The sequence below is a fragment of the Micropterus dolomieu genome, linkage group LG07 (genome assembly GCF_021292245.1).
Source record: "Micropterus dolomieu isolate WLL.071019.BEF.003 ecotype Adirondacks linkage group LG07, ASM2129224v1, whole genome shotgun sequence".
NCBI classification, from domain to species: Eukaryota; Metazoa; Chordata; class Actinopteri; order Centrarchiformes; family Centrarchidae; genus Micropterus; species Micropterus dolomieu.
In genome coordinates this window covers 7,919,948-7,930,804 of record NC_060156.1, presented here as the reverse complement: position 1 = coordinate 7,930,804, position 10,857 = coordinate 7,919,948, and the positions used below count along the sequence as shown (strand labels likewise).

The window sequence follows — 10,857 nt, the reverse complement described above, 5'->3', positions numbered from 1 at the left end:
AAAGCTACCAGTACCTGGTTTAAGGACCATGGTATCCCTGTTCTTAATTGGCCAGCAAACTCGCCTGACCTTAACCCTATAGAAAATCTATGGGGTATTGTGAAGAGGAAGATGCGATACGCCAGACCCAACAATGCAGAAGAGCTGAAGGCCACTATCAGAGCAACCTGGGCTCTCATAACACCTGAGCAGTGCCACAGACTGATCGACTCCATGCCACGCTGCATTGCTGCAGTAATTCAGGCAAAAGGAGCCCCAACTAAGTATTGAGTGCTATACATGCTCATACTTTTCATGTTCATACTTTTCAGTTGGCCAACATTTTTAAAAATCCTTTTTTTGTATTGGTCTTAAGTAATATTCTAATTTTCAGAGATGCTGAATTTGATTAGTTGTCAGTTTTAATCATCACAATTAAATGAAATAAACATTTGAAATATATCAGTCTGTGTGTAATGAATGAATATAATATCAAAGTTTCACTTTTTGAATGGAATTACTGAAATAAATCAACTTTTTGATGATATTCTAATTATATGACCAGCACCTGTACATGTTTAATCATGTCTCTTCTTTTGCAAAAAAACATGGGTTAGACAAAATAATCAACACACCTTCCAGTACAGCCTACTGTGGCCTACCACACAACTGAGCCAATACCTCTGTGACACTGGGTCAACAGATGTGACACATTATTACACATCAGAGCTTTTGCACTGAATTGCACTGTGTAAGTCTGTGTCTTACAAGTGAAGAGGGAAAGTTGGGAGAAAAATTCACCTACAATTACAATGTCACATTTGTTACATTAGATTATTATTATACAGTAGAAACTGAAATAAAGGCTGTTCTCTTTGGGAACTGTCCATATTGAGAACTTTTAGTATGAAATCTCATAATGTGGCATTAAAAAACTGAATGAAAGATATTGCTTTGATCTGTGTGTGTCTGTAAGGAATGTATTGAATAATGAAAATAAAATAATTTACAATCACAGTGATGACATACAAGTGATGTAATTTCCAGTCTCCAATCTGACTAGCATATCTTTACCCTAGCTGATGAAAGGCTGCTGTATCATTAATGGCACGTCCCTGGTGTGCCTCAGTGGAAAACAGCAGGCATCAGGGGACAAGCTTGGCTACAGCCAGTTAATTGTGGTCCAATGGTCAATGTATGCTAGCCTCATGGGATGGTTTGCTAGACAACTGCATTGATGCCTTGTATCATTAGAGAAAGGACAGGAGGATCTAAATGATTCAGAATGTTTTACAGTTGTCAAACAGCTTCACTTCAATAATGAGTACCTCAGAGGGGATGCTGTTGTTTTTAAGGAGTTACATAGACTACATGCAGTAATTATGGTACAAATGGTCAACAGGTCATTAACTCCACTCTCCTCTGAGAACAATTAGTAAGACAACACCACTCTGGTACCAGTCAAGGCACTAATTCACAAAAACAGGCTCTTTTGCCAGTATACCTTAAGTCTTACCCACTAAAACCAGAATAAAATACCAAACTAATGTTCTATTTTACTTAACTATACTGTAGTTCAGTATATCCAACTGTTCTTCATTGGTCTGGTTAATGGTGTGCAACCACAAAACTCATTAACATGTTATTTGCAACAGAACTGCGTATAACGCATTTTGGACAATGCCACCATAAACTATAGCGTCAGAATGTCTGTAGAGCAGATTTAACACATATCAGACACAATGTCAACATAACATACAAAGGTTTTCCTATTTCCTAATCAACCATAAATGACTTGCTAAATAGGTCTTTACACGTCTTCATTCCATTACAGGTTTCCAAGCTGATGTGAGTGCTCATCACTCATCACTTAATGCCTAACTATGCAGTATAATCAAAAGTATTAAACCAACTTAACTTTATCTATAGTTTGTGGTGTCCTGATACCTTCTTCATTATACCTGAGAGACTGAAAACAAGGGGTGACATTTTGTAATTGCATCTTAAATGCTCCCAGCCAACACAAACCCTTTTGCAATGCAGTTTTTTTTGCTTGAAACTAACCTACTTGCACTGAGGTAAAAGGAGTGGCGGAGCCACAGACAGTATACTACTGGGTGAAGCCACCTTACAGATTTGAATGGATAGCAGTGAAGCTAGTTTTTGACCACTAAAATACTACTACAGGGCTACTTCCTGTTGGCACCAGCATCAACTGCATATGATCGTGCAGCATCAGTGTGGTTTAACGACATAGAGAAACGGCAGAAACACAGTAGTTCTGGTAGCTGCATCGCTGTACTATCTTGACCACCTACAAGGCTCATCTGCCAAACACCAATGCAGCGTCACTGATATGTGACGCTGTGTCACGAATATGTTTTTTAGATTCACAGAGAGTTTATAATCTAAGCAATACGGTTACATCTCTCATGTGCGACTGTATGTCACAGGGTTTTCATGTCATTTTTGGGCCTACATGGAACCCTCCATTCAGGCTTTGGTTGGCTTCACTTACCCCGCTGGGCAGAGCTGAAGCTGTGTTCATGCTGATCAGATGATGCAGTGCAATTGTGGTTCAGAAATTACGTTTCTCCGCCTGCTCAGACCACCTTCTATTGCAAATGCACAGCAATTTTTATAGTTTTAGTTGGTAGAGGTGTGCACACAGACATAAAAAATCATAACCAGCTTTTATGTACCTTTTTCGGTTTGCTACACATTTAAAAAAAAAAACAGTAAAAATCTGAATGCAATTAATCCATCTTTATCTACATAGGAGTATATATGTTTACTATAGTTTATTGAAATGGCTTTGCTGTAGAGAAGTCTACTGAGTCTTTCTTCAACGCTGTAGCTATGCCACAAACTTAATTTATAATAAATTCCAAAAATAGTCAGACAGCCACTGATCCACTGGTGGCGGTAACATGCCAAGATATGTTGCAATGTGCCAGCAAAGGCAGAGAAGAAGACTGCTAGTAGGTAAACATTATTTTAAACAGGATTTAAAATACATAAAACTCTGCTTTACAATTGTTTTAGAATCGGAAAATTCGGATTCAGGTTTATTAAGTGGTGGATGAACTACATAAAACCTGTAGTTGAGTAAACGTGCAGATACCCTTGCAAAATGGTACTCCACTAAAAGTAGGAAGGAGGAAGGCACAATCAGCTGGGAGAAACTGTCCTGCAGCAGAGCTGGGATGATGGTATTAAAGGCAGAGCTTAAATCCACAAACAGGATCCTGGCATAAGTTCCTAAGGAGTCCAAGTGATGGGGGATTAAATGGAGGGCCATGTCGTCTATAGACCTGTTGAAGTGTGATTTATACTTCTGCATTAAATCGACGGTGTAGCCCCGTACCCTATGCCGTAGCCTATGCTGTGCACATCTTCAAAAATGTAACTACATGTCGGGGCGACGCAGACCGTAACCACTGTCATTAGTTGGGTGGGAAGGCTCACAATGTCTCCGAAATGACGGGAAGGGCACGTATATAATTTTACCCCCATTAAAGTTACATCACAGGAAGGGGCTAAACCGAAAGTTAGCCTGCTCGGCCTGCAAAAAGTCAACAAGTTGGACGCTGTTTGGCGGTGTAATTGCAGAAACGACGCAGAAGAATAAGTCAAGCTTGACTGTGTAGGCGAGCTGCAGGGGTTCCAGGAGAGGGTCAGTGAAGGTTCTGAGTTGGGCCGTCACAAGGCGCTCAAATTACATCTTTACCACAGAAGTCGAGGCGACAGGTCTGCAGTAATTAAGTTCTGTGGTCCTTGTTTTTTGGGAGGTGGGGATGCTGGTGGAGGCCTTGAAGCATGTTGCCACAGGTCATGTCTCCAGCGAGGTGTTAAAGATGTATTTGAACACCAGAGGCAGCTGATCAGCACTATACTGAGGTTCTGTTTGACGAGTGAGTTGTCCACAACAACTTGTGGACTGATAGTTTCTGTACAGTTAATTACATCACATGATTATGATCATTAACCATGAGGCTGACGTGATTTAAAACATTTGCTACTTGGCACTAAACAAATACAACTAAGATAGGATAGGATAGGAATGTTACTAGTTTTGCAGATATTCATCATCTGGGAAACATGAATGTCTCTACACAATGCATGTCCTGTGAAAAAAACCCTTATTGCTAACAAACACAATTTTTGTTAAATTCCATCCACATTTTGATTAATATTTTACAGTTGATTGATACAGTTGATCTTTAATATCAAATTCCGTGATTATATCCGTGTTTGCTCCATCGTGGAAATTATAGGGCCTCATGAATGCTACATGCATTGTGGGGGGATTTCCAAATTCACCAGAGGTGAAATCACGTGGTGACATATACCAGGTTGGACAAGATAAAAGACAGTGAACACACCAGAACCCAGAGCTGTGGGTTATCTGTGTATAGATCTCACCAAAAGCAATTTGCAAAATATAGATTTCTAAATAAGCTGACAACAAGTATGATTCTTCTTTTCAAAATGGTCAACAATGCTGCCTGTTCAATTTATTAAGACTGCTGATTTTAAGAAACCATTAATAAGAGGTTGGTCAGATGGAAAACAACACTCTCTCTTTTTACTTCAACCTGACCATGTTCATGAACATTGGACACTACCGTTATTTAGCCTTTGTGTTTAGCCTCCTGCTTTATTGCTTTATTGTGTCTGCAAATCTTGTCATGATATTGATAATATTACTTGAGAGAACATTACATGAGCCCATGTATATTTTCATTGCATTTTTATCTGTCAACTCTCTGTATGGTTCTACTGGTTTCTTCCCCAGATTCCTCGTGGACCTTCTGTCTGATACTCATGTGATCTCACGTCCAGCTTGTTTCACTCAGATCTATGTTATTTACACATATGCTTCATGTGAAATAACCATTCTGAGCATTATGGCATATGATAGGTATGTTGCTGTGTGTCATCCTTTACACTATCACAGAAAAATGACCTTGAAAACTGTCTATATGTTGGTCTTTTTTGCATGGGTCTGCCCTGCCTGTAACCTTACTGTAACCATTAACATGATTGTCAGGCTTCCTCTATGTGGCAACAATATACAGAAGATATACTGTGCCAGCTGGAATATTGTAAAATTATCATGTGTTACAACTGCTGTTAACAATATTGTTGCAATGTTAGGTGCCATAACTATGGCCTTCCTTCCCTTTGGTTTTATCTTGTACACTTATCTAAGAATTGTGGTTACTTGTTGGAAAAAGTCATCAGAAGTCAGGGGGAAAGTATTACAGAGTTGTCTTCCACATGTTATTTCATTTGTGATTTATTCCATCACATCTTTTTGTGATACTGCCCTGAGCCGAGGAAATCTTGAAGAGATAAATCCATTAGTTGCAGTAATTTTGTCACTAGAATTTGTTATCCTTCCCCCAATTCTGAATCCTCTTGTGTATGGCCTTAAACTACCAGAAATTAGAAGACATATTTTCAAGATATTATGCTTTAAACTCCAAACTAAAAAGAACTCCTGTCACATATTACTTAGTCTACACTGATTATGTGTTTTGTGTTATGACTGTGTTATGACTCAACCATCTACAGTAAAGGGACAAAACGATCCACATAGCCTTTAAATAATGTTTAAATAACACAGAAGTATCTGGTGTCTTACACTACAATCAGAACAGGCTAATTGAAACTGTCTCCTTAAATTTAGTTTGACTACTGTTAACAATTGTGGTTGTAGACTTCGTGGCACAGCCTGTGAAGTGAAATGTGAAATGTTTCAACACTTTTTGATTGTTAGCAAAATTGTTAGCACACAGACATAACAAACTAATTCCTAGACTTATCTCTCCTGATCAAATGGGATTTATACCTAAGAGGCATGGTATATTTAAATTTAAATAAATAGAGGAGCTAGACATGGGTGCCCTCTGTCACCACTGCTGTTCGCTTTTGTTATCAATATCAATATCAACTTTATTTAAATAAAGTACATTTAGTATGTGGTCATGTGGTTAAAGAGGAGGTACAGTAATAAAACATTAATGAGAATATAGAGTATATCATAGACTATATGAAATATAATGATAATAAAATTGCCTATAAGTAACCATTAGAATAGTCTAGGCTGCTGAAAATAAACGCTTCAATAAGCTTTTCTGTATGTTGTTAAGACAGAAAATCATTCATTCTTGCCATGTTTTAAGGTGATGGTAGGCTGATTTTGTAATTGTCTTTATGTGGCTGAGGAAATTTAGGTCATTGTTCGTAACTACTGTGTGAAACCAAAAATTGGCTTCTTTAAAGTTTTAAGTTATATAAAACATTTGATGATTTACGTAATGTAGTTATTTTAACCCCATCCATGATTTTGTCCTAAACCTAAATAAGTGGTTTTGTTGCCCAAGTCTGACCAAACTGCCACCATTTCACAATGTTAACCACATGTTACATAATGTGACATATGTAACGTATTAGGTCCAGTTCGCCTGTCGCTGGTACTTTCCAAAGGTCATATATGTCTTTTTGGGACTAACTGTCAATTGACCTATAAGGTTGTTGAGGTATAAGGACATGATGGTTAAACATGAGCGGTTAACCTTAGCTAACATAGTCGTGTCTCATGTCATGTCATGATGTATGTAACATTAGCCCACAGAGGGTGTGTTGCTGCCAGCCAAGCTTACTGGCAGATAGCCATCCATGTCATTCTTTAAAAAAGAGATCGACTCCATGAAAAAGGGAAATGTAAATAATAGAAATCATTACATATGGGAAAATGTGCTGTTCTACATTTAAAAGTATTTCAATTAAAAAGAGGGACACTAATGTCAACTTACTTCCTTGTAGCACAACACACGGGGCCCTATTTTAACAATCAAAGCACACGGTGTGAAGGGCATTGTGCAGTTGCTTTTGGGGCGTGTCCATCTCCAATTTTGCTAATTTAACAACGGAAATAATGTCAGTGTGCCAGACGCATGGTTCAAAAGGGTTGTACTTAATCCGTGAATTAGTCATGGATGGTTATGTGTTGAATTGCAGTCTTGTAGGACCAGCTGAGACTGACCAATAGAGATGTGCTAACATCTTTTTAGCTCAAGAGCAAGCAACTTTTGAATTTTACAAGCAAAGGTTTTGGATTCGCATATAACCACAGGTTTATTTTACTTTCAATAAAACATCTTTCCGAAACTTTTTTTTTTTTTATTATAGTGGGTAAAGTTTAGCTCTTAAACCTATTCTGTTTGACTGCATAATAAAGACAAAAATAACCACTTATTTTTGCTTCTTCCAAAAATCCCAAATGGTTTATTTTGACGAACACTTTGCGTATGTCTATAATCTAATAGAATGATTAAAATAATTGATATACTGTAAATATGCTTTACTCTTATTGACTCTTTTTTTTGCTTTACAATCATGTTGAAAGTAGCGTGAGTGAAAAATACACAAGAATGCAGTAAATAAAGTGTCTTGACGTCCCCAGACCCCCCACTTGATTTGGGTACCCCAGGCATGGAGACACTGGCAAGGTGTCCCTTATTTTTCCGTATTGAAGGTGTCAAAGCTTGCTGTGATACACGGTACATTACGTCATTGTTAAAAGTCAAATCAAAAGTCTGTGAAAGCCACACAAACTATCATGATGTGACAACTATGTTGAAAACATTATGTTTTTGAGCTGAACACAACAAACTGAACCAGCAACAGAATTAATATTTTATCCCAATGAAATCTCCTGAGTTTCATTGTTATCATATTCAAAAGATGAATTCTCTGGAGTAGAAAAACTGTGATGACATATCCAGAGTCAGACAACATAAAATAGTCCTAACTCCTCCCATTACCTACACTTGTAGATCTAAAAGCAATATCTAAACTACACTTCAAGATTGATTCCTAGTTCAGTAAGTATAGTAAAACTAATGCAGGTATGACTAATATTGTATTTCAATGCTTATACTGAAGTTGGTTAGCATTTGATCTGCTTACATTTTCCTCACAGATGCTGCAAAGTGTCACAACAGATCACTCATTTCTCAAGACAAGAATGAGAGTTTGTCCAACAACAAAGACAAACGTACTGAATTATTTGTCACTGATTTATTGTGAGTGGAATGGAAAACAGTACAATTTCCTTTTACTTTAACCTCACCATGTTCGTGAATATTGGACACTACCGCTATCCAGCCTTTCTTTTTTGCCTCCTGCTCTACAGCTTTATTGTCTTTGCTAATCTTGTCATAGTACTGGTGATATCTCGAGAAAAGACACTACATGAGCCCATGTATATGTTCATTGCTTTGTTATCTGTGAACGCTCTGTATGGTTCTACTGGTTTCTTCCCCAGATTCCTCATGGACATTCTGTCTGATACTCATTTGATCTCACATTCAGCTTGTTTCACTCAGATCTACATTATTTACACATATGCTTCCTATGAAATGACCATTCTTGGTATTATGGCATATGATAGGTATGTTGCTGTGTGTCATTCTTTATACTATCACAGAAAGATGACTTTTAAAACTGTTTCAAAGTTGGCATTATTTGCTTTGAGTTTTCCAGCTTTTGCTCTCGTAGCATGCATTTCTTTGTCTGCCAGGCTTCCTCTATGTGGTAATGAGATTGAAAAAGTGTTCTGTGCCAACTGGAATGTTGTAAAATTGTCATGTGTTACCACTTTTGCAAACAATGTTTTGGGGTTTTTCTTGACCATAACTACAGTTTTCCTTCCTCTTTTTTATGTCTTGTACACCTATTTGCAAATTATACTTGTTTGCTGGAAACGCTCAGCAGAATTCAAAGGGAAAGTATTTCAGAGCTGTCTGCCACATGTTGTTTCATTTGTGAATTATTCCATCATAGGATTTTGTGATATTGCCTTGAGCCGGTACAGTCTTAAAGATATAAATCTATTTGTGGCTGTAATTCTGTCACTAGAGATTGTTATCATTCCTCCAGTTCTGAACCCTCTTGTTTATGGCCTTAAGTTACCAAAAATTAGAAAACACATTTTAAGGATGTTTTCACGATAAAAAATAATAATCAGTTAGAACCACACCACAGCATATTGTATGATACAGACTATGGTAACACAGTCTACAGAGACTATGATAAGTGTGTTAATGCAAACAAAAAGCATTTCACATTTTTATTGACTCTCACAATAAGTTTTAAGGAGACTTGATCAGAGTAAGTTATTAGAACATTCAACTTATCACATGCTTAGTTAAACCATTTAATTCTCAAAAAACAGACCACAGTTGTGTGTTGTGTACATAAATGACTGTGTTACTTCATCAGGGACTGGATTAAATTACACCATTACAAACTATTTCTCACATTTGTAACCTAAAAATGAAACGTAACCAATCTTTAGCAAATATGAAAAAAAAAATGTTATCATAAATTGGCTGATTACAGAAAGTTTTAAAAGAAATGCCAAAGAAATACAATTGCTGAAATGAATCCTTTCCATCATGTTGTTAGTTGTGTTGTGTATTGTATTGAGATTAACTAATGTTGTATTACAGATGCCTGTTTGAACGTTTGTATTTAATAGTGAGGTAAAAGTTGATAAAAAACAAAACAAAATTAATAATTTTAAATGAGTAATGTTGAAGGAAAAGGGAGAATCAGGTACTGTATCACATGTGAAAAACATGTCATTGTCAATGCATTTTGAATAGGCTTCAATTCCTGCAAGTGACTGGATACGTTACACTCCAAAGGAGAGAGAGATGGATAGACTTAGAAATATACCAAATCTCATTAGTTTAGAATGTCTTGCTTTTTTAGATACATTTATACATTTTGGTGAAAAGATTATTTAAATCTTTAAAGAAATTGTAGCACCACTTAGGCACTGGGCTGTAGTTATAAACTTTGATTGTCTCTGTGGCAATTAAGTCATCCATGTATTTATCCCGTTTCTAACCGCACCATGAAGTATAAAGACTTCTCCTCTAACAATGTCACATTTAGGTACCTGGTCAGCAGCATGTATTGAGAACTTTCTTTAAGGTGGGAAGTATAAAATATCTTTAAACTAAAAAAATAGTAATAACAACTTAAAAAATAAGCTGTTAGTAATTACACATTAAGAGATTTGTCTTCCACTTCACAGCTCTCAGGATCTCAATATCAGAGATTTCCAGATTTCCATAAACGATACTGAAAAATATTGTTACAAGAAAGGAACCTGTTTCAACTTGAGCATGTGAAATGGAAAATGCCACTGTAATGTTTCACTTTAATCTCACGATGTAAGTGAACATAGGGTCTTATTGCTTTCCAGCGTTTGTACTGTGCTTCCTGCTAGTGATTTGTTTGCGAACGAGCCAGCTCTTTTAAGTAAATGATGGGATCTGGCTCCCCTCTGAGAGCTGATCATGCTTGCTTGGATCTGTCTGTTTTTTTCTGTTGCAGTGTGTCTTTAATTGACCATCAATTCAATTCAATTCAATTCAATTTTATTTATATAGCGCCAAATCACAACAACAGTTATCTCACAGCGCTTTTCATAAAAGAGCAGGTCTAGACCGTACTCTGTGATGTTATTTACAGAAGCCCAACAGTTCCCACCAAGAGCAAGCACTAGGCGACAGAGGCAAGGAAAAACTTCCTTTTAAGAGGCAGAAACCTCGAGCAGAACCATGGCTCAGGGTGGGCGGCCATCTGCCTCGACCGGTTGGGGTGAGAGAGAGAGAGAGAGAGAGAGAGAGAGAGAGAGAGAGATATAATAGTGTTAATGGTAACCATCGTAATGTTAATGATTATAAAAACAATAATAACAATAAGACTAGCAACAATAGTCGTTGCAGCAGAGGGTGTCGAGCAGGAACATGGGGGCAGCAGGTGACCCGCAGCCACAGATCCAGACTCCAC

General features: G+C 37.3%; 2 protein-coding genes across 2 annotated transcripts; both read left to right on the top strand.

The window, feature by feature from the left end:
• The first annotated feature begins 4,544 nt into the window (after window positions 1-4,544).
• LOC123974065 (olfactory receptor 10J4-like) lies at window positions 4,545-5,513 on the top strand. The gene has a single exon (XM_046054501.1). The coding sequence runs from the start codon at window positions 4,545-4,547 to the stop codon at window positions 5,511-5,513; it is 969 nt and encodes a 322-aa protein (XP_045910457.1).
• Window positions 5,514-8,084: 2,571 nt separating this feature from the next.
• On the top strand, window positions 8,085-9,005 carry LOC123974225 (olfactory receptor 51E1-like). The gene has a single exon (XM_046054775.1). The coding sequence runs from the start codon at window positions 8,085-8,087 to the stop codon at window positions 9,003-9,005; it is 921 nt and encodes a 306-aa protein (XP_045910731.1).
• Window positions 9,006-10,857: the final 1,852 nt, after the last annotated feature.